Source organism: Sapajus apella, unplaced genomic scaffold (assembly GCF_009761245.1).
Source record: "Sapajus apella isolate SASKATOON/1434 unplaced genomic scaffold, GSC_monkey_1.0 scaffold10, whole genome shotgun sequence".
In the NCBI taxonomy this organism is placed as follows: Eukaryota; Metazoa; Chordata; class Mammalia; order Primates; family Cebidae; genus Sapajus; species Sapajus apella.
The window spans coordinates 6619663-6644899 of record NW_022436950.1 but is presented as its reverse complement, the minus strand read 5'-3'; the positions used below and the strand labels follow the sequence as shown (position 1 = coordinate 6644899).

General features: G+C 38.8%; 2 protein-coding genes across 6 annotated transcripts in view; one reads left to right on the top strand and one right to left on the bottom strand.

The window, feature by feature from the left end:
- USP40 (ubiquitin specific peptidase 40) overlaps positions 1 to 23204 on the bottom strand; it is a 92336-nt gene extending 69132 nt beyond the window's left edge. For 2 of the 5 annotated variants that reach the window (XR_004269022.1, XM_032277868.1), the window contains exons 1-6: positions 20277 to 20429; positions 18962 to 19179; positions 16348 to 16415; positions 14688 to 14801; positions 5519 to 5683; positions 3138 to 3284 (exon numbers count right to left, since the gene is read on the bottom strand). Coding sequence is in view for 4 of the 5 variants with exons in the window: in XM_032277868.1 (XP_032133759.1) it covers positions 3138 to 3284; positions 5519 to 5683; positions 14688 to 14801; positions 16348 to 16415; positions 18962 to 19160 (693 nt within the window). In the remaining variant the exon portion in view is untranslated. The other 3 variants (XM_032277871.1, XM_032277870.1, XM_032277869.1) reach the window with 3 other exon arrangements.
- On the top strand, positions 5690 to 6408 carry LOC116551629 (histone H2A type 1-like). Its single transcript, XM_032277874.1, has one exon. The coding sequence runs from the start codon at positions 5803 to 5805 to the stop codon at positions 6259 to 6261; it is 459 nt and encodes a 152-aa protein (XP_032133765.1). The 5' UTR covers positions 5690 to 5802; the 3' UTR covers positions 6262 to 6408.
- Positions 23205 to 25237: the final 2033 nt, after the last annotated feature.

Below are 25237 nucleotides of genomic sequence, written 5' to 3'. Positions count from 1 at the left end.
TTAAGGTCTGAAAAAACAACCTATGACACACTTCTAAGAGAAATATTACATAAACGAATTGCCATGGATTCAATATAACTTGATATCGACTCATCTATTTTATGGATATAAAGGTGGCGCCACTCATTTGCACTTACAACTAATAATTTACCAACCAGTTTTATCTTTAGTGTAGATATCTTGAAATACTATTTGAAGAGTGGTGCCTATTTCCTGCCCAATTTCTGGCCTTTCACCTTCCTCCTTGGTATCTCCACTTTACCTGGCAGATCTAGTTCTTTTTATTCAGTGAAAAACTGGAGCTCTTAACCTGGGACCTAGGAATCTGTTTTAAAGGATCTGAACTCATGAAATGATACAAAAATTGTATGTATATATGTATTTTTCTAGGGAGAAGATTCATAGCTTTCATGAGACTTGCAAAAGCCCTCTAACTTCCCCAGTGGCTAAGATCTATTGATTGGGATTAAGCTGCTTTTTAAGAGTGTCAGCTGTGCCCAACCTCTTGGATTATTGGTCTGTGAGAAGAAAAAAAAAATCCTCCCTGATATATAAAATTACCCGAAATCACACATATCTAACATTGCTAAAAATGTATTTAAAACAACAGTTCCACAAATCTAGTGGGTAAAAAAAAAGTTAAATGGAGGGAAAAAAAAAAACCCAGCAATATAACAACATGGTAATGTGTTTGTTTTGTTTTTTTAAGACAAAGTCTCACTCTGTCACCAGGCTGGAGTGCAGTGGCAGGATCTCAACTCACTGCAACCTCCATTTCCCAAGTTCAAGTGATTCTCCTGCCTCAGCCTCCTAAGTAACTGGGACTACAGGCACGTACCACCACGCCCAGCTAATCTTAAAAATATTTTTAGTAGAGACAGGGTTTCACCATGTTGGCCAGGATGGTCTCAATCTCTTGACTTTGTGATCCACGTGCCTTGGCCTCCCAAAGTGCTGGGATTACAGGTGTGAGCCACCGTGCCCGGCCCACAACACGGTTGATTTTCAAATAAGCTCTAAAAATGCATCTAAAGAAACTCAACTATAATGTGGCTGAGAAAACACTGCCAGGACAAGAAAATCTGCATTTATTTAGCAGCACAGCCAAACCTAAACTTAGACTGCAACCAATCCAATGCAACCAGAATGCAATATACATTTAAAAGTATCAAGATCAAACAATTTCCACTGAAAAAGAATTAAAGCAATGCTATAAAAAGTATATTTAAAAACTGCATTTGTTTAGCAAAAGTTTCTTATTTTGTTAACGTGAACATGAAGTCTAACCAAAAACTGAATGTGTAAGTATCTTTCTAACACTATTCCACACTCTGAAGTTTATACACCAAAGGTGAAATACAAAATAAATAAGCAAATAATAAACCTCTCTCTTTGAGTTTGATGAAAGGGCAAAGACTGGATAGAAATACACATGAAACAGTATAAAATTCAATCTTCCTGTGAAACCTACAGGCATAGGGTTTAAGGTTTTATTATAGTTCCATCTATAATCTCCAAGATACAAATTCAGAACTGTATATTATCTAAATCAATGCTCATTTTATTTGTTGGAAAAACTGACTAATTGTCAGCTACAGGAATAGTGCTATCTCTGTCATAATGAGTGACCGCATAAATGTGTCTCTCATGGTAGCTGTTTAAGACAATGTTCAGTAACCACTAAGTGAACTCAGCTCAAGTTGATGATGATTATGAACATTTCATCACAACATCTAAAGCAGGGTAATGTCACCACTGCAGAAATAAATAACGACAGCAGCAGGGTTGATGCCATATTGGCCATAGGTACAAGAAGCTGAGAAGACAGGCCAGAGAAGGTTAGAGACAGCACATCCAGGTCAGAGGAAATGGTATTAATAATATATACATACACAGAAATAGAACATTTATGAATTATCTATAATAATCATTTTTATAGTAATGTTAATGAATTACTAGTATTTAGCAATTAACTAGCATTGGTAATGCTTTTGGTGGAAATTAACTGTGTGAAAAATACATTAAAGAACAATTCCACAGTGAGAAATCACAGGAAATTGTGAAAAGAAAATGTAAATGAATGGCTGCTCCAAGATAAAGCGGGAAAAGAAAACCCACAAAACGTTTTTCTAAAATCTGTTCTCCAAAAAGAGTTATTCAGGTGTCAGATTCCCTTAGAACAAACAGATATCCTGGACCCAAAGGCATGGCCAGTAAAGCACAGAGAGAGACCTCCCATCAGGACTGAGATAAAACACCAATATGTGGCAGATTTTCAGAAATGCCAAAAGTCCTGATATAATAAATCCTTGCCATTGCAGAAAGGAGCTGGAATGTGCAAAACTTAGGATGCATGAAAATAACACCAGGGAGGTATTCCACTAAACAGTAGTTGCCTTTCATTTTTCCTCTTATCAAAGTGTCTCTTCTTTCCTGGAATGGAAAATAACTATGAATTATACTACAGGAATAGCCACTGATGTATGAATATGATGAATAAATTTGGGAAATATCAGAATTCTATGTTTATTGGTTTGTTTTACTTTTCTCTTCGCTCTCACATGGCAAAAGAAATCAGTTGCTTTAATCTTGTCTTCCTTTCATCTTATATTTTGCTTGCCTGTGTAGAAAGAAAACCGGAAGTATTCTGCTAAGTTTCTTAGTTAGCAAGTTAAGTACTCCCACCTGGGAGAGGAGTTAAGACTGTATTAGATTTGCCAGCATGAGGAAGAACATACATCAAGATTATAAAATAACTGTATATTAAGAAAATGAAAATAGCCATCTATTTTTACAGTAGTAAACAAAGAAAGGAAAGCTCAACAAGCTTCTCAGTGGCAGAAATAAAAATATATACATCTTTTTTCATAACAGTAATTGCAAAAAGCAGGGATACTTATGAAACACTGAGGTACAAATAAACTTTTCCCCAGAGATAAGAAAGTTGAGGGAATTGCTGGGTTGAAAGCGTTAAAAATTCTTTATTGTAAAAAATTAAAATACAGATAATGATATAAATATATTTTCAATACTTAGTGTCAACAGCTTCCAGTATATGCTCCAGACTTTTTCATACAAGCTGACTTGGACTAAGTACGAAGTGGGGAACCTGGGAAGAAGCGGGTCTCTATCTTTACCTTTGCTGCTTTAACCAGCTTGTCACAAGTTCCACAGTGGTACAAGTTGTCACAATCAAAAACTTCCTCTTCTACATACATGTTCCAGAGAGCATCTTCCAAACCAGATACATTTTTGACTGCTACTGTTAGATCTAAGAAGTCTTCCTGAAATAGACATGAATATAAATATTGAAAAACAATTTCAGAGGTTTACAAACACATTACCAACTCACACATATACTGGGAATAATCAGGTATGTTTTCTAAAACACTACATATAAAGATGTAGATCTCCTAATTAACACTAAATTATTATTTTGAAATCAAACTATAATTTAGCTTAAAATATGTTAGAAAAAAATTGATAAGAAAAGTTTATGAGTTTACTGCAGATACAATAAAATGTTTTATATGGAAATAAAAACCACAATAAAACACATATCTGAATTCAGAAGTAGATATATAGGTATACAGTACTGTATTAGTCTCTAGACTAGAATATAAGAGCACGGGCAGGGTTGAATTTTCTAATGTAAACTCCATTTCTTTATCTTCTTTTGCTGGGGTTGCCTTAAAACATACTGAAGAAGTTATAAGAAAAAACTTGTTCGTCCACCCTGGTCAATATGGTAAAACCTCATCTCTACTAAAAATACAAAAAATTTGCTGGGTGTGGTGGCGTATGCCTATAATCCCAGGTACTTGGGAGGCTGAGGCAGGAGAATCACTTGAACCTGGAAGGCGGAAGTTGCAGTGAGCCCAGATGGCGCCATTGCACTCCAGCCTGGGCAACAGAGAGAGACACCATCTCAAAATAAAAAAATTTTTTATTAAGCTAGGATAAAAAGGTCTTTCTATAAAAGTTAAAGAAAATTTTGTAAAAAGAGGGTTTATGAATTCTGCTATAACTATGTTTGAATCACAATATTTCTAGCAATACATTATTACAATTTGGCAAATTTAACTCAGTTGTGTATGTGTGTGCAACAGCTTTATTTTAAAAGATTTTGGGGAATGAAAATAGGGCGCTTGTTAACTCATGGTGAAAATTTTAAGTACTAAAAGTAACACTGATACAGTATATGGTTTATAATATATATATATGTGAGAAGTTAGTCTTTAATTTATAATGGTCTTACATATATTGTTCTGAAAATACTCTTGATTTACTACATCACAGCTAAGTTAAGCATGCAGTAATTCAAAGACACACACAACATCTTTTTATTTCCAAACGAGGCTGAACATGAAAACTTCTATTAGCACAGGCAATAGGCGCAAGAAGTATTTTTAAAAATACCAACGCCTTTTAAAAATCACATTTTTTTATATAGACATCTATTTTCAAAAAGGCAATTAACACATTTTGAAAATGGTAATTTTGTCCTCATACAAATACACAAACTCCGTTGCCATAAATAACAAAAGCAGTCTTTTATTAAAGGATCAGTGCTAAATTCAGTGATAAAAATCACTGACTATGTAAGATGTGTAGAGCAAACAGGATTATATTTACATGAGCAAATTTCCAATTTCCAATTTCCAATTAGATTAAATGGGCAATCTGTGTCATTACAAACAACTGAAGATAATAATAATTAATACAGGATTATAATAGCCTTATATATAATATATAAAAACAGGCACAGATATATATAAATGAACTTTCTGAAGAATATTAATAAACTAAATCCAAAATTTAATTACAGATGTTTGTCAAATTAAACACTCCTCTGTATTGTCTATTTTTATTACCTCCCTAATTAACTTCCTTTATAATATTCTAACCATGATGACATTGCCTTCTCACATGAGGCCACAGTCTTCTATTTGTAAATATCCCCTAAATCTATTTTTCAAATATTAGGGTACTGAATAAAAGATTAAGTTTCAAGATATTTGCTTCTTTCAGTCTACATGGAGAAATCTGGATTATAGGCTATGATTTCGGTATAGTTAGAAGAAAAAAAAAGGAATAACTTATTTTTAGTAATGAATAGTTTTTTTTTTTGAGATGGAGTTTCGCTCTGGTTGCTCAGGCTGGAGTGCAGTGGCGTGATCTTGGCTGACTGCAACCTCTGCCTCCTGGGTTCAAGTGAGTCTCCTGCCTCAGCCTCCCAAGTAGCTGGAATTATAGGCATGTGCCACCATGCCTGGCTAATCTTGTATTTTTAGTAGAGATGGGGTTTCTCCATGTTAGTCAGGCTGGTCTGGAACACCTGACCTCAGGTGATCCACCCACCTCGGCCCCCCAAATTGCTGAGATTACAGGTGTGAGCCACCTCGCCCAGCCTGTAATGAACACTTTAATCCTTGTATGGTATTACAGATCATACATTTAATTACATAAATTATAATTTGCAACGTAACTTATTATTCAAATACTCTTTCGTATTTACCTGCCTCTCGCTGACATTCTTACATTCTTTACAAACAATCTGGTTAACAATGGTTCCGTGATACAGACGATTGATAAGGTCATGACCGGAGGTCCCAACTAAAGAGGTTTCCAAAGCACTGAAGAGGATTCGATTCAGTTCCTGCACATCATGTTGCCTCATTTCCTACAAAACAAGTAACTTATAGATGGAATTCTGGGCTTCAGATTTTTAAAACATTCAAAAAAAATACTAGCCAATAAACACTTAAGATTTATCAAGGAATCCAAAGATTAACTATAAGAATGACTCAGCAAAGCTGTTCTTTGCCCTTCGCTGATCGTTTCTTCATCATGTCCGGACACAGCAAGCAGGGAGGTAAAGCCCGCACCACAGCTAAGGCCCGCTGTTCTCCGGCCGGGCTCCAGTTCCCCGTGGGCCCCGTGGGCCCCGTGGGCCGCGTGCACCGCCTGCTCCGCAAGGGCAACTATGCTAAGCCGGCTGGGGCCAGCGCACCAGTCTACCTGGTGGCGGTGCTGAAGTACCTGACGGCCGAGATCCTGGAGCTGGTGGGCAACGCGGGACATGACAACAAGAAGACCCACATCATCCTGCGCCACCTGCAGCTGGCCATCCACAACGATGAGGAGCTCAACAAGCTGCTGGGCAAGGTCACCATCACGCAGGGTGGTGTCCTGCCCAACATTCAGGCCATGCTGCTGCCCAAGAAGATCGAGAACCACCACAAGGCCAAGGGCAAATAATGTCTCCATAAATCACTTTACAATACAATGGCTCTTTTCAGAGCCATCGAATCCAAGCTGGAAAACACTCTTCACGATATTATCCAGGAAAACTTGCCCCCAACCTAGCAAGGCAGGCCAATATTCAAGTCCAGGAAATACAGAGAACACCACAAAGATATTCCTCAAGAAGAGCAACCCCAAGGCACATAATGATCAGATTCGCCAGGGTTGAAATGAAGGAGAAAATGCTAAGGGCAGCCAGAGAGAAAGGTCGGATCACTCACAAGGGGAAGCCCATCAGACTCACAGCAGATCTCTCCACAGAAACCCTACAAGCCAGAAGAGAGTGGGGGCCAATATTCAACATCCTTAAGGAAAAGAAGTTTCAACCTAGGATTTCATATCCAGCCAAACTAAGTTTAATAAGCGAAGGAGAAATAAAGTCTTTTATGAACAAGCAATTACTCAGAGATTTCATCACCAGCAGGCCTGCTTTATAAGAGCTCCTGAAAGAAGCACTAAACATTGAAAGGAACAACCAGTACCAGCCACTCCAAAAACGTACCAAAAGGTAAAGAGCAGCGACACAATGAAGAAACTGCATCAACTAACAGGCAAAACAACCAGTTAGCGTCAAAATGGCAGGATCAAATTCACACATAACAATATTAACCCTAAATGTAAATGGGTTAAAAACCTCAATCGAAAGACACAGACTGGCAAGTTGGATAAAAAGCCAAAGCCCATCGGTGTGCTGTATCTAGGAAACTCATCTCACATGCAAGAATACACATAGGCTCAAAATACAGGGATGGAGGAAGATTTACCAAGCAAATGGAGAGCAAAAAAAAGGCAGGAGTTGCAATCCTAGTCTCTGATAAAATAAACTTTAAACCAACAAAAATCAAAAGAGATAAAGAAAGACATTACATAACGGTAAAAGGATCAATGCAACAAGAAGAGCTAACGATCCTAACTAAATATATACGCGCCCAATACAGGAGCACCCAGATACGTAAAGCAAGTTCTTAATGACTTACAAAGAGACTTAGACACCCATACAATAATAGTGGGAGACTCTAACACTCCACTGTCAATATTAGATTAACAAGACAGAAAATTAACAAGGATATCCAGGACTTGAACTCAGACCTGGACCCAGAAAACGTAATAGACATTTACAGAACTCTCCACCCCAAATCCACAGAATATACAACCTTCTCAGCACCACATCATGCCTACTCTAAAACTGACCACATAATTGGAAGTGAATCACTCCTCAGCAAATGCAAAAGAACGGAAAACCTAACAGTCTCACAGACCACAGTGCAATCAAGTTAGAACTCAGAATTCAGAAACTAACTCAGAACCACACAGCTTCGTGGACACTGAAGAAGTGGCTCTTGAACGTTGACTGGATAAACAATGAAATGAAGGCAGAAATAAAGATGTTCTTCGAAACCAACGAGAACGAAGACACAACATACTAGAATCTCTGGGACACATTTAAAGCAGTGTCTAGAGGAAAATATATAGCAATAAATACCAACATGAGAAGCAAGGAAATATCTAAAATCAACACCCTATTGTCAAAATGGAAAGAGCTAGAGGAGGAAGATTTAAAAAACCTCAAAAGCTAGCAGAAGACAAGAAATAACTAAAATTGGAGCAGAACTGAAGGAGAGAGAGACACACAAAAAAAAAAACCCTTCAAAAAAATCAATAAATCCAGGAGCTGTTTTTTTGTAAAGATCAACAAAATAGACCACTAGACAGATTAATAAAAAAGAAAAGAGAGAAGAATCAAATAGATGCAATAAAAAAAGATAAAGGGGATATCACCACAGATTCCACAGAAATACAAACCATCATCAGAGATTACTACAAACAACTCTATGCACATAAACCAGTAAACCTGGAAGAAATGGATGAATTCCTGGACACTTGCATCCCCCCAAGCCTAAACCAGGAAGAAGTCAAAATCCTGAATAGACCAATAACAAGGGCTGAAGTTGAGGCAGCAATTAATAGCCTACCCACCAAAAAAAGCCCAGGGCCAGATGGGTTCACAGCCAAATTCTACCAGTCATACAAAGAGGAGCTGGTACCACTCTTTCTGAAACTATTCCTAACAATCCAAAAAGAGGGAATCCTTCCCAAATCATTTTATGAGACCAACATCTTCCTGATACCAAAACCCAGCAGAGACTCTACAAGAAAAGAAAACTTCAGGCCAATATCCATGATGAACATAGATGCAAAAATCTTCAATAAATACTGGGAAACTGATTGCAACAGCACATCAAAAAGCTTATCCATCACAATGAAGTAGGCTTCATCCTGGGGATGCAAGGCTCCTTCAACATATGCAAGTCTATAAATGTAATTCACCACATAAACAGAACAAACACAAAAACCACATGATTATCTCAATAGATGCAGAGAAGGCCTTTGACAAAATTCAACAGTGCTTTATGCTAAAAACTCTGAATAAACTAGGCATTGACAGAACGTATCTCAAAATAATAAAAGCTATTTATGACAAACCCACAGTCCATATCATACTGAATAGGCAAAAACTGGAAGCATTCCCTTTGAAATCTGCCACTAGACAAGGATGCCCTCTCTCACTACTCCTATTCAATATAGTATTGGAAGTTCTAGCCAGAGCAATCAGGCAAGAAAAAGAAATAAAGGGTATTCAATTAGGAAAGGAGGAAGTCAAATTGTCTCTATTTGCAGATGACATGATTGTATATTTAGAAGACCCTATCGTCTCAGCCCAAAATCTCCTGAAACTGATAAGCAACTTCAGCAGTCTCAGGATATAAAATCGATGTGCAAAAATCACAAGCATTTCTATACACCAATAAGACTTAAAGAAAGCCAAATCAAGAACGAACTGCCATTCACAACTGCTACAAAGAGAATAAAATACCTAGGGATACAACTAACAAAGAATGTAAAGGACATCTTCAAGGAGAACTACAAATCACTGCTCAACGAAATAAGAGAGGACACAAATAGATGGAGAAATGTTCCATGCTCATGGTTAGGAAGAATCAATATCATGAAAATGGACATACTGCCCAAAGTAATGTACAGATTCAACGCTATCTCCATGAAGCTACCAATGACTTTCTTCACAGAACTGGAAAAACCACCTTAAACTTCATATAGAACCAAAAGAGAGCCTGCATTGCCAAGCCAATTCTAAGCAAAAAGAACAAAGCTGGAGGCATCACACTACCTGACTTCAAACTATACTACAAGGTTACAGTAATCAAAACAGCATGGTACTGCTACCAAAACAGAGATATAGACCAGTGGAACAGAACAGAGGCCTCGGAGGCAACGCCACACATCTACAACCATTTAATAAATGGTGTTGGGAAAACTGGCTAGCCATGTGCAGAATGCAGAAACCGGACCCCTTCCTGACACCTTACACTAAAATTAACTCCAGGTTGATTAAAGACTTAAACATAAGACCTAACACCATAAAAACCCTACAAGAAAACCTAGGTAAAACCATTCAGGACATAGGCACAGACAAGGACATCATGACTACAACACCAAAAGCATTGGCAACTAAAGCCAAAATAGACAAATGGAACCTAATTAAACTCCAGAGCTTCTGCACAGCAAAAGAAACAATCATTAGAGTAAATCAGCAACCAAAAGAATGGGAAAACATTTTTGCAATCTACCCATCTGACAAAGGACTAATATCCAGAATCTACAAAGAACTAAAACAGATTTACAAGAAAAAAACAAACAAGCCCATTCAAACTTGGGCGAAGGATATGAATAGACACTTTACAAAAGAAGACATCAATGAGGCCAACAAACGTATGAAAAAATGCTCTTCATCACTGGTCATTAGAGAAATACAAATCAAAACTACATTGAGATACCATCTCACATCAGTTAGAATGGTGATCATTAAAAAATCAGAGACAGATGCTGGAGAGGATGTGGAGAAATAGGAACACTTTTACACTGTTGGTGGGGGTGTAAATTAGTTCAACCACTGTGGAAGACAGTGTGGCAATTCCTCAAGGACCTAGAAATGGAAATTCCATTTGACCCATCAATCCCATTACTGGGTATATAGCCAAAGGATTATAAATCATTGTTTTATAAGGACACATGCATATGAATGTTCATTGCAACACTGTTTACAATAGCAAGGACTTGGGACCAACCCAAATGCCCACTGATGATAGACTGGACAGGGAAAATGTAACGCATATACACCATGAATACCATGCAGCCATAAAAAACGATGAGTTCGTGTCCTTTGTAGGGACATGGATAAACCTGGAAACCATCATTCTCAGCAAACTGACACAAGAACAGAAAATCAAACACCGCATGCGCTCACTCACAGGCAGGTGTTGAACAATGAAAACACAGGGACACAGGGAGGGGAGCATCACACACTGGGGTCTATGGGGGGGACTAGGGGAGGGACAGCAGGGGATGGGGAGTTGGGGAGGGATAACATGGGGAGAAATGCCAGATATAGATGATGGGGAGGAAGGCAGTAAACCATATTGCCACGTATGTACCCATGCAACAATCTTGCATGTTCTCACACGTACCCCAAAACCTAAAACATAATTAAAAAAAAAAAATGACTCAGCAAGATAAGCTGTGAGTTTATTAAGGGATTACCACCTATTTTTATTTATACTATAAAATGAAAATATGAACAGGCAGTATTCAGTATGTACATATAACTCAACTCCTTTGACCCCCAAAATGTGCATGTATTCTTGTGGGAAACCATACACATGGCCAAGTCACAGAAAGGAGAGAGGGATACACCAGGCACAGACCAGTGTCTAAGACCTGGCAGTGTCTGCACAGGAACAATTCACTGAGATCAGGGTACATGCTGAATAGTCTGAATTACCAACAATAGAAAAGAACTAGAATGTACTGCTTTGAAGTATAAACCAATAGAAAAAGACTAACACAGTGCTCCTGAGAAAAAAATCCTGATGGAACTTGCTTTAATCCATTATGAGTCACAAAGCTATATGTAAACCTCTTAAGAAAAATGTATAGCTAAACCAAGGGACACACCAAGACTGAGAAGTAGAGAAAAGGAGGAAGAACAGCTGTGGGGAGAGCCAGGAGAGTGAGGCCCCAAGAAGCAGGAGGAGCTGGGGCTTTAAGGAGGGTGGTGAATGCTACTGAGAGCCCCTTCTGCTGAGAACACAGAAGCATCTTCTGGACTTGGCACAGGGATGTCACTGTTGACTTCAACAAAAAAGGCAGAGGAACAAATGGAGGGGTCAGAAGTAGAGGCAATAAGGGAAGATAATTTAAAAATAAGTTTCAACCAAGAGCAACAGCTCACGCCTATAATCTCAACTACCTATGAGGCTGAGGCAGAAGGATGCCTTAAACCCAGGAGTACAAGGCTGCAGGGAGCTATGATTGTGCCATTGCACCCCTGGGTTGATGGCTGAGTGAGACCTTGTTTAAAAAAAAAGTTTCATGTGAAGAGCAGCAGATAGGTGGATGAAAGCTGGAGGATTTCTAGTCTTTTAAAATAGAAGACGCTTGAGGTTGCAAATTTATCTTATATCACTGGCTATGATGAGATAGAAAACTTGTGGAAGTTTTCAAGCTCTGTTCCCGAACAATCCTACACTTGGCAAAGGTACCATACAGACCTTCTCCTACCACTGCAGGTCTAGTCTTAGAGGGTTTTCTGCAAGACCTGATTTGGGAAAAAATCAAATAAAAATCTCCACAGCGTTAAGAAGTATGAAACCAGCAACTTAGTGAAGCTCATTATCAAAAAACAAAGAAAAATCTATCAATCATTGACTAGCTTAAAAACAAACAAACAAAAAAAAACAAAACTCATGTGGCATATCCATCCAATAGAATCTTATTTGGCAATGAAATGGAACGAAGTATTGACATATACTACAACCCTGGGAACAGTAGTCTTCAGTAAGTGAAAGAAGCCTGTCACAAGAGACCACCTATTGTATTGGATCACTCCATTTCCATGAAATGTCCAGAACAGGCAAGTCCACAGAGACAGAGAGAAGGTCAGTGGTTGCCAGCGGCTGAGTTGAGGGGGATGAAGAGTGACTACTAATGGGTATGGAATTTCTTTTGGGGGTGGTAAAAAGTCTGTAAGATTGGTTGTAATGATGGTTGAACAACTCTGTGAATACGCTAAAAAAAAAAAAAAAACCCACTGAACTGTACCCTTTAAAACTGTAAATTTTGTGGCGTGTAAATTATATCTCAATACAGTGGTTATTTTTTTTTAAGGAATTAACCCCTACTACCAGCTCTACATCAGAAACTTAACATACTTGTTTAGGGAATATATCATTACCCTATTTTACTTCAAAGTCCATGCCTTACCTCCTTAATCACACAGTTGGTATCACCTAGTTAAGGAGTGTTCTTGGTTAGAAGAAGACCACCATTCAGAGTTTACCGTTAAAGACAATATAACACTATTCCTATCATTTGCTCTTTAAATTGTGATAGTTGCCTATGCCTGTCTTTGCAGGAATAAATCCAACTATTCCATTAAAAAAAAAAATGGTAGACAGAGATTTGTTTGGATTTGTATAGCTAACAGCTCATCAATATTTGCAACAATCACCTTTAATCACTGCTGACAAGTGTGTAGTGTTTGTATACAGTAGAATGCCTTTTAGAACTCAAACAGGAAAGTGAGAGAAAGCCCACATACAAGATACACAAAATAGAGAAAGTCTTCATGACTAAAACAGCAAAAGAAATGGCAACTAAAGCCAAAATAGACAAATGGGACCTAGTTAAACTCCAGGGCTTCTGCACAGCAAAAGAAACAATCATTAGAGTGAATTGGCAACCAACAGAATGGGAAAAAATTTTTGCAATCTACCCATCTGACAAAGGACTAATATCCAGAATCTACAAAGAACTAAAACAGATTTACAAGAAAAAAACAAACAAGCCCATTCAAAAGTGGGCGAAGGATATGAACAGACACTTTACAAAAGAAGGCATTGATGAGGCCAACAAACATATGAAAAAATGCTCATCATCACTGGTCATTACAGAAATGCAAATCAAAACTATATTGAGATACCATCTCATGCCAGTTAGAATGGCGATCATTAAAAAATCTGGAGACAACAGATGCTGGAGAGGATGTGGAGAAATAGGAACAATTTTACACTGTTGATGGGGGTGTAAATTAGTGCAGCCACTGTGGAAGACAGTGTGGTGATTCTTCAAGGATCTAGAAATATAAATTCCATTTGACCCATCAATCCCATTACTGGGTATATAGCCAAAGGATTATAAATCATTCTATCATAAGGACACATGCACACGAATGTTCATTGCAGCACTGTTTACAATAGCAAAGACATGGAACCAACCCAAATGCCCATCGATGATAGACTGGATAGGGAAAACACGGCACATATACACCATGGAATACTATGCAGCCATAAAAAATGATGAGTTTGTGTCCTTTGTAGGGACATGGATGAATCTGGAAACCATCAATCTCAGCAAACTGACACAAGAACAGAAAATCAAACACCACATGTTCTTACTCATAGGTGGGTGTTGAACAATGAGAACACAGGAAAGGGAGCATCACATACTGGGGTCTATGGGGGGGAACTAGGGGAGGGACAGCAGGGGTGGGGAGTTGGGGGGAGGATAACATGGGGAGAAATGCCAAATATAGGTGATGGGGAGGAGGGCAGCAAACCACATTGTCATGTATGTACCTATGCAACAATCTTGCATGTTCTTCACATGTACCCCAAAACCTAAAATGCAATATATATTAAAAAATAAAATAAACAATACAGTAAAATTAAAATACAAAACAAAAATAAGAAAGAAAGAAGGAAAGAAAAGAAAATGCAGAAAGTCAGGAGAAAGGACAGGAAGAATAAAAAGACCTGCCAAGAACTGTTTCAATTTTTTGACTGAAGCACACACTGAAAGCAGAACATGTGGATACAAACACAAAGCACATAACAAACACAGAATTTAAAAAAATTTACTTACCATTTAATTGATCCATTATTGTTGGTCAAAGACTAAAAAAACTATATAAATAGTAGGTAATCTCCATGTAATAGGTGTTGTATCTCAACTAGACTACGTAAAGACTCTTAGGGTAGAAATTGTAAAAATCAGCTCTTGTACTTCTCTCTGTTTTTATAATCTTATCCCAGCCCCAAATCACAGCTGTTCATAAAATCCTGTATACAACGAGTATCTAAAAATATATTATTTCTGGCTTGTAATTTTTTAATGTCAGAAAGAAACATTCAAACAATATGTTGAGACCCTAAGACAAAATTAAAGGAAGTTAGATAAGATTAAACCAGGGTTACTCTTCCCACTCCTGCTGGTAACTCTCTTCCTTAGAGAGCTGACCCTCGTACCTCATTGCTGGTCCACCCAAAGCTGTCAGTGAGGTCTGTTGTGGATGCAGCTTCCTGGTCTAAGAGCAGAAGCTGAGCAAACAAGCGTTGTAACTGTAAAGGGATGATTCGAACCTGAATGAGAAACAAACATATTTCTAAATGAATTCTTTCAGTGTTGACTGAGGCTTTTGAAAACAACTGCATACTAGCTTTTTCATATCTCCTGGTTCATAAAGGAGAAAGTTTATAAATATCCTATTATAAAGGAAAAACTAATTATGATTCAGTTCTTCTATGAAAATTCTAATTAAATCCAAAAAATATTATTTGGAGTGTTCTACTTTGATATAGTTCAGATAAACATTAAAACTAGGCCCTAACAAACCACTCAATTGATTACAGATTGACAGTCTGAATCTCTTCTAGTAGTCTATTATTTCTCTAAAATATCTGATACACATAATTTCCCCTCTGTAGAAATTTTCCAAGCACCACACTGTATCTCACTCTGGAGTTCTCAGCACACCCTGCCTCACTTTCTCCTGGCTCCAAACGATTTCCTGCCTTAACTCCATGTGGTGAGGGCTCGACCAGACTGAGGAATGTTGCTCACAGTCTAGTTTGTAGGCCAGACTTTAAGTATTGAAAGGGAGAATAAGCATTTAGAAATTTTAATGGCAATTTGAGATTCCCATGGCATTTTTATTATATACTACAAAAGCGCTAATTTGCAACAGATTGAAAACTAAAAAAAAAAAAAAAAAAAGCACCAAAACAGGTCCTTTGCTATACAAGCAGCCTGAGAAGCACTGGGCTAGATCATGAAAGGCTCCAAGGAAGTAAAAATTTGAGCTGAACATGATAAGAAACTTTTGAGCTATGTTTAAGCAGGGAGGAACATGATTAGAGCTGTACTTTAATATCACCATAGTAACAAACAAAATAATAAATCAACTCATTACTCCATTTATTTACAGAGTACCAAATTGAAAGAATGTAGTCTATTTTTTTTTTTTTTTGGTATTGTTGCAAAAAAGTGCTTTAAATAGATTTGTGAGGGAAGCTAATGTGGATGTTGTGCAAATATTTCCTCCACCAGAAGAAAGAATAAGCACAATAAAGATTGCTGTATATTTATAAAGTGGTAGCAGTATTAAACTTGGAGAAGTGATTCTTTCTCAGAAGGAAACTTCCATCACCAATAGAGTATAGGCCAAGTCACCTTCTGAAAATAAAGACAATATTTGATAATTAATAAAATTCTTTATTTATTTATTTATTTTTTTTTTTGAGACGGAGTTTCGCTCTTGTTACCCAGGCTGGAGTGCAATGGCCCAATCTCAGCTCACCGCAACCTCCGCCTCCTGGGTTCAGGCAATTCTCCTGCCTCAGCCTCCTGAGTAGCTGGGATTACAGGCGTGCGCAACCATGCCCAGCTAATTTTTTGTATTTTTAGTAGAGACGGGGTGTCACCATGTTGACCAGGATAGTCTTGATCTCTTGACCTCGTGATCCACCCGCCTCGGCCTCCCAAAGTGCTGGGATTACAGGTTTGAGCCACCGCGCCCGGCCTGTAATTAATAAAATTCTTGCTTTGTGAATAAGTCACTTAATTCCTTCTTTAAAAGAAAATTTCCTGAATACTCCAGAACACCCCAGTAAATCATAGATGTAATACCTTTGCATCAGGTTTATCCTTATCTTCAAACAAACCAAGCTCTTCTGGGCCAAGAGAAAATAAAGCTTCTAAACAAAAAGGTAGAATCAGAGATGCAAATGACATTATTTCATTTAAAAAATTGTTTTAGAAAGCCAAGACCACCTTTAAGTAAAATCAAATAGATTCATAAATATGACCATGGCAATATTTATACTTTTACTCTATACACTTTACTTTCTTGCAACATTTTTAATCAGTGACTCTAAGAAAATAAACTGGCATGCTAAGGCTTCAGCATGGAATTTCTATGAAAGGAAAATAATCTTCATGCATAAAACTAAAAACAGTAACATCAGAAACCTTTCACAGCTTCCCACTGTCTATGGCAGCAAGTCCCAAAAGCCAAAAGGAATCTTAGGAAATAGTGTTGCAGTTTTCCTGCCACATGTAAGGCTGACAACCATCCTTTCGTGGGAAGGATCCCCTTTTACTCTGAGACGATGCCCTTCTTTTTTTGGTGTGAAAATGTCTCTTCTGTGTTGAAGGTAATAACAGATGATAGTGCTCTTATCTGGAAAAAGAAGCTGGCAAACCTATGCCAGTCTCCAGAATTTATCACCCAACATCCAGGTGATGTGCCACCCAATGGGCCATATCTGAATCTTTTGGGAAGTCTGTATCCAAGCCAGGTAGGAACTCCTACTGGGAAACTTTGATATACTCCAGGGTGACAAGGAATGGGATAAATGTGTCTCCCTATTGAAAAACCACTGCTGCTCTAGTGCTTACTGTTAATTAATGTTATATTCTTTCTAAGTGCTGGGACTGGGCAAAAACGAACTATAAATCTACAAGTTAAAGCATAAAACCATACAAGAAAGAACTTTTACAATCATCTCACAGTACTCTCAGCTACATCGTAATGGAGTACAATGGAACCAAAGCTAGCCCTATTATTTAAAATACTATTCCAAAATTTTTCTCCCCCAGTTCTCTGACAAGCCTTATCCTTTCCAAATTATACCTTCCTGCCAATCAGCATCAGGATTCACACTAAGCTATACAAGGAGGGCACATTGTGCACTAAGATGTCAAATCATGTGCTTGGCCAGCAGTCTCCTTTGCTGGAGAGGCAGCTGGCCTGGACTCTCAGTCCTACAATCCTACTCTTACCTAATGGTACTCTCCATAACCCACACTATGCTTCACCATCTTCCTCAGTCTCTTTGAGGCTACGTTTCTACTTCAACTTGTCCTTTAACTTCAACTATATTAAAATCTGGAAAAGTGTTATCCCTGTTAGGAATCTACTTATTTGAGCTGGAAATTTCTACTGGTGGAATTACTGGTTGCATCAAGGATATATTTTCATGGAGGTGACAGAGTCAAGGCTAAGACACCACTTAAATCCCACATGCAATCCAATCCATTAAACTGCTCCTGGGAAGGGAACAGTGTATTTACTAAATCTCTGGAGGCAGGAAGTATTTCTAAGCGTAGAAGCAACAGAGGAACCACAAAGATTAGATAAATGTGGTGGCGGCAGGGAAGAGGAAGGTGGCAAACCAGATACAGGATGGGTCAGGCTGTCTGTCTTCCTAATATAGACACTGTGTTATAAAGCCATGTAGTGCTGGGGACCCCAGTCAGGGCCATGTGAAAGCAAAGTAATGTTCACACTGAGATCAAGGGAATACAGACCCTAGGACCCTTGTGGAGGAAGCTGGTTTGCAGAGATGAGATATGAAAGAAATATGTAGAGAGAAACAGGGGCAAAAAATCAAGGCTCCAGTGAGGTCAGGCTGGCTTCTTGTAGTTGATTTCTCAGAGATCCCCTATATTCTCATAATAACACCCCTTTTAAATTTAGCTAATTTGAGTTGGGGGTCTGTTTCTTGCACACAATCCCTTACCTAAAACCTTTGGGTCTTTGGAATTCAGAATTTTCAGTTTATAAAAACAATATGAAAAAAAGTGTTTCATACATATATATATATATAAAATATGTAATGTTACATTTCCAGCAGGGTCTGGGACAGTTTCCATTAATCAAGCAGATTAATATTCCTGTAATGAATGTATGAATATTCACCCATATGAAATAACTAAAAACTATAAATAGCCTCACACCAGGTCTGGTTCTAAAACTAAACAAGTTCAGGTGAGATCAGATAAGGGTGTGAGCTTTCTAGATTTCAGAAAGACATATGAACAACTGTGGACCCATATAAATAATATGACATTCTTCCCCACTCCAAAGGTAGATATAATTGTTTGGATAACTCTGACTTAAGTGTTTGTTATTCTGGAGAAATTATAAAACTCAAAAATACAAACAATGTAACAATAATAAAGACTGACACTTATGACAATTGTCTTTATGTTGCACTTTATAGGAATTAGAAATGTATTGATTTTTTAAAATAAACATTATTGTAATCACCCAGGATATATTTAAGATTAAGCTTCACATTTTTCTGCAGAGGGAATTACCAATTTTACATTTGCAACAATAAACACATACTGTGTAATATATCTTTAAGATAATTGATCTATTTGTGATTTTGCATAATTAATTACATGTAAAGATGATGGTACATACTGCTAATCAAATGTATGTAACATAGCATACCTCTGAATTCAGGTGTGAAATGAAGAGTCTGAAGAAGGGAATTGAGGTAACAGGTTCCACCCTGATTTCTGATTCCACTTAAATTGGTGAATTCTCTAGGAGCAGGTGGCTCCAGAACTTTAGTCTTTAATTTCTTCCCTTTTCCATACTGATTAATAGACACAGTGGAATAATCCTCCTCAAATAGGTTCCCAAACATTGTGAAACTAAATACTACCCTTAAAAAAAAAGTTACATATTATATAAATGCTTTTATTTTTTAAATAATTTTTCCCCAAATCTCCCTACCTTACACTTGGGAGTCGATTTTGTCGTTTCTTAGAACATAGAACTACTGTTTCTATGTACAGCAGTTGGGTTTTGGAGGTAGGAAGATGTAGATTTTTTCATCTCTGTCAGGATCCTAACTACCTGTGTGACCCTGGATATGTACTTAATCTGTTTTCTCATGTGTAAAATGGGATACTGTCTGTTTCCTAGGGTCACTTAAACTGTCAAATGACATAACGAAAGAAGGGCACTTACTGTACAGGGTTTGGCTCACAGTAAGTAATAGCTGTTTTTTAAAAGGCATGTTCACATCACCAATTTTTTCAAAAAAGAAAACCTGTCACCATAGCTAATCCACTGCTGGGATGGTAAAGCCAATCCTAGATTCCGAGAATCACTCACTAAAATCTCTGCTTGTCACACCCTTCAGTACTATACACCAGATTATGACACTTAAGTTAATTGAACGAATCAAGTTAACTTTTTCAAGAGCAGTTTAGTATAGTCTTGCAGCTGCTGGGCCGGAAGGAAGTTCACAGGAGAAGGCGGGGAACGATAAAATTATCGAGCTTAAAGGCCTTCCAAAATGTATCCAGTAACCCCATCGTTATCCCTAGGGACCTAGGTGACTTGTTCAAGGTTTCACATCGGGTGTGGCGGAGGGTCACTTGGAGACGAGAAATGTAAAGCGCCTAGCACACGTGCCAAGGGACAGGAAGCGCTGAAATGCAATTACTTTTTCTTTTCCTCAGAAGAACTGCAAAAAACACAACTCGAGAGTCTGGTCTTGAGCTCGCTGTTTGCGTTCCTAAATTTCCAACTCCTACGGCAGAGGCCGGAGCTCTCCAAGCCACCACAGGCCCAGAGGCGCGAAAAGGCAGAGGTACCCGTGGCCCGAGACCCACTGCTCCGACACCAGCAGAGCGCCGCGTCCTCAGGCAGGCCTGGGCCGCCTCTCGCCTCGCCGTCCTCAAGCTGTGCCACTAACACTGTCCCTACGCTTCCCACGTCCCTCCCAGGATTCCCGGCCGCCTGCCCCACTTACTGCCTGAAGCCCAGACCCCCGCCTTGGCCAAAAAGCGAAGCGAACGAAACCGCCCCTACGGGGCACCGCCATGTTGGCGAGGGCGGGTTTCCGGAAAGTGATTTATAAACCTTGGACTATGCTTCCCAGGATGCCCCGCGGGAGCGCCGGTCTCTCGCGCGGGGACTCATGGGAAACGTAACTCCTCCGCTGGAAAGGTTTGGGATCTGTATCCGGAGCCGGAAAGGTGAGCTGGCTAACAAGTAGGCTGGTGAGTTGGCAGGTCCCCTCAGCCAGCGGAGCACTCATTCATTCACATTTTTAAGATTATATTTATTGCTTTCCACAATCCATACTACCCGCAGCAGGGTGTACAAAGTCAGTGTTGGTGGCACAGCCTGAGGAGGGCGAGGGGAGAGGCGGCCCAGGCCTGCCTGAGGACGCGGCGCTCCACTCGTGTCGGGGCAGTGGTCTCGGGCCATGGGGATCGCTGCCTTTTCGCGCCGCTGGGCCTGTGGCGGCTTGGAGAGCCCCAGCCTCGGCCGTAGCTCACTTGTCTTTTAGAGTAAAAGTGACCTAAACATGGGAAACGGTTGTGTAGGGCTTCAAGTTTGCCAAGTACCTTAAACACAGTTTCCAAGAGTATCTTCAGTACAAACCTTGTGAAAAATGTTCCACATTCCCTGAACTTTTTTATTTTTATTTTTTTTTTTTTTGAGACGGAGTTTCGCAGGCTGGAGTGCAATGGCGCGATCTCGGCTCACCGCAACCTTCGCCTCCTGGGTTCAGGCAATTCTCCTGCCTCAGTCTCCTGAGTAGCTGGGATTACAGGCACGCACCACCATGCCCAGCTAAGTTTTTGTATTTTTAGTAGAGACGGGGTTTCACCATGTTGACCAGGATGGTCTCGATCTCTTGACCTCGTGATCCACCCGCCTCGGCCTCCCAAAGTGCTGGGATTACAGGCGTGAGCCACCGCGCCCGGCCTCCCTGAACTTTTATAACCACCTCATTGTTTATTTTGTCTCCACTAACCATAAGTAGCATGCAAATACACTAAATATATCTCAAAATTATTCCTTTTCCCACTTGAGCCCTTTTGGCAGGCTATTTCAGTAGCCTGGCTAGGCTTTTTTTCTGGTATCATCCCTTTCCAGTCTCCACGCAAGAATGAAAGAGGGCGTCAGGAAGAAAATAATTTTGGCTTCAGCCAGAACTTGAGAGATTGAGAACAGAGATAGCCACCAATGAAGATGGAAAGGCAGGAATCCAAGAGAATGCCACACCAAGGAATTTGTATTTGGAACATTTGAGGGAGATTTGTGTGCCTGGGAAGTTCCAGAAGTGTTGGTAGGGAAAGAACTCGAGGCAGTGGGCCAGCTAGGAGGCAAACGAGCTCTATACTGGAAATTGAAAGTAGGAATAGCCTGTTTTCAATTGTCATCAGTCTTGACTCTTCCACATCTCCCCTTACCAGCCCGTCTTCATGACTCTCCACCCTGGCTCCATGACATTCTGTTTTCTGCTTCTCTTTCTCTTTTTTTTTTTACATTCTCATCTTTGCCTGCTGTGCTTCATTCCCCCTCTTCTTCATGGTAGATATATTCCTTAAACTTCCATTCCCTGACCAAGAATGACTACTGGAAAACTGGTTCCAAGAGAACAGGGGCTTTACCTACTGTTCCCAGCAACCCAAACAGTGCTTGGCTCATTGCAGGATTTTAAGAAATGTTTATTGAATGAACAAATGGCCCCTTTCCACCATCCTTCTCCTCACCTGGAATCAAAGTCTTGGAGCTGTATTTGAAACTTTGCCTTTTGTCTATGAATCCAACTAGTGGCAAGTCAAAGTATTGTCTGGACAATCCTTCCATTTTTATAGCGCTCTCTCCTTCTATCATCCCCATGAGATCTCACCTGCATTAGGATAATAGCCTTTTCAGTGGACTCCCATTTTACACAACTCATCCTGCACATCACTATAAGATGCACTATCCATCTAAGGTGCACTTTGAGCTCAAACCTCTCTGTTAAAGAAGCTTCCATGATTCCTCAATATACACTGTGGAAACTTCATTTTGATGTTCTTAGTCCACCGATGGTCCCAACATTCTTTTCATACTGTATTTCTAACTGCTCACCTGTTTACCAAAGTGCTTTCAAATGTACCATCTATAAAGCAGCTAATCCCTGAGCCTTTAAGGGAAAACATAAACACCAGCTGCCAGTCTTTTTGTTTTACAATGAGAAACCCTGTACAACAAAAACACTTTTTCTGGATTGGTTCCATGAAAACCAGTGCTATGTCCCTGAAGTAAGGAAGTACCATTCCAGTAAGGGACTTCCTTTTAAGTTGCGTTTGATATTAGACAATGTTCCTGGCCCCCTAGGGCCCCATAAATTCCATAATGAAAGCACCAAAGTGGCCTCCTTGCCCCCAAACATAACATCTCTAATTCAGCCTTTAGATCAAGGGGTCATAAGGAACTTTAAGGCTCATTACATATGGTTTTCTATGGAAAGTAGTGTCAACACTATGGAAGAGAATATCACTTTCGTGATATTTTCGACAGGGAGAATATCATGAAAGTATAGAAGGATTACACCATTGAAGAGGCCCGTGTTGTTATGGAAAAAGCTGTGAAAGCCATCAAGCCCCAAACAACACATTAGTGCTGAAGAAAACTGTGTCCGGATGTTGTGTGTGACTTCACAGGATTTACAACAGAGCCAATCAAGAATGTCATGGAAAGATTGTGGATATCGCACCAAAAATGAATAAATAAATAAGATAGGCATAAAGTATTTGAAGATATAGATCTTGGAGAAATTCAAGAGTTAATAGACAACAAATCTGAGGAATTAACAGAAGATGATGGAGATTAGTGCTTTTGAATCAGTACCAATGAGGAAGAAGATATACAAGAAGCACTGTCAGAAAACAAATTGCCAGTAGACAATCTTGCAGAAGGATTCTGATTAAGACTGCTTTGGGACTTCTTTTACAACTTGGACCCTTCTATGATATGGGCACTGAAACTAAAGCAAATAGTGGAAGATGGATTAAGTACTGTATGCAAGCATTTTTAAAGAATTGAAAATGCAAAACTATCAGACAATAATTATATATATTTCCATATAAAGTTAAATTGAGTGTGCCAATGTCTCCTGCCTCCCCTTCCATCTCCTCAACCAATTCCCCCTCTGCCACTCTGGAAACAGCAAGACCAACCCCTCCTCTTCCTCCTCAACAGTCCACTCAGTGAGCATGGAGACCTTTATGGTGATGCACTTCCACTTAATGAATAGTAAAGATCTTTTCACGTTCTATGACTTTTAACATTTTCATTTTCTCTAGCTGACTTTATTGTAAGAAAAATACAGTATATAATACATACACAAATACACACAATATTAGTTGACTGTTCATGTTATTGGCAAGGCTTCCAGCAAACAGCAGGCTATTAGTAGTTGTGTTTTTGGGGAGTCAAAATCTCTCTGCTCATTTTTGACTGCACAAAGTTGGTGCCCCTAATTCTCGCTTTATTCAAGGGCCAACTGTAGTAGCAATGACCAATTGAAAATTGAAATGAAAATACCACTTAATAGCATAAAAATATGAAATATTTAGGGCTGAATGTGACAAAAGATGTGAAATACTGTACACTAAAAACTATAAAACATTGAGTGACCTCAATAAACAGATGTATTCATGAATTGCAACACTCAAAAGTGTTAAGATGTCAGCTCTCCCAGTTCATCTATAAATTCAATACAATTGCAACCCAAATCCCAGCAGGCATTTTTTGTACAAATTGGCAAACGGATTATAAAATTTATATGGAAATGTAAAGGACCTACAAAAGCAAAAACGACAATGGAAAACAAGAAAAAATGGAGAGCTAATGCTGACTTATTTTAAGACCTCCTATAAAGGATAGTAATAAAATATTTCATAAATATATCAATGGAACAGAATAGAAAGTCCAGAAATAAATACACAGTTGTGTGAATAACCAAGTTTTTACAAAGGTACAAAGGCAATTCAGTGGAGAGAATAGTCTTTTCAGCAATTGGATATCCATACGCAAGAAAGCAGGAAAGGACATTACTTCTGTGGTCTTTTTTCCAAAAATCTGTAACCCCAGTCTAACTATGAAGAAAACATCAGACAAACTCAAACTGAGGAATGTTCTACAGAACAACTGACCAGAACTGCTCAAAACTGCCAAAGTCATCAAAAACAAGGAAAGTCTAAGAAACTGTCACAGGCTAGAGGAGGTGAAGGAGACATATGACTAAATGCCATGTGCTCCCATGACATTTAGTCGTCTGTCTCCTGGATGGGATCCCAGAAATGGAAAAGGACATTAGGTAAAAATTAACGACATCTGAAGAAAACAGACTTTAGTTCATCATGACATATCAAATGTTGGTTAATGAGTGGTGATAAATATGCTATCACCACTCATTAAAAATAGGGGAAACTAGGTACAGGATATATGGAAATTCTCTGTGCTATTTATTGCAAACTTGCTGTAAATCTAAATATATTCCAAAAAAAAAGTTTAATGGAAGAAAAGACAGTCCACAGACTGGGAGAAAATATTTGCAGAGCGTGTATGTGATAAAGGAGAAATATTCAAAATATATAAAGAACATTTAAAATTCAATGAGGAGAAAATGAAAATAAACCACATTTTTAAAAAAATGTGCAAAGATTTGAACAGACATTTACCAAATAAGGTGTACAGATGGCAAGAAAGTACATGTAAAGACACTCAACATCATTAGTGATTAGTGAAATCAAATTAAAACTGCAATTTAATTTACACACCCGTTAGAATGGCTGAAAGGGAAAAGACTGACAATACCAAATGATATAGTTTAGGTATTTGTCCCTTACAAATCTCATGATGAAATTTAATCCCCTGTATTGGAGGTTAGGCTTAGTGGGAGGTGTGTGGGTCATGGGGATGAAT

Coding starts and splice junctions, on each gene's coding strand:
- LOC116551629 (XM_032277874.1), top strand. CDS start 5,803: ATGACTCAGCAAAGCTGTTCTTTGCCCTTCGCTGATCGTTTCTTCATC.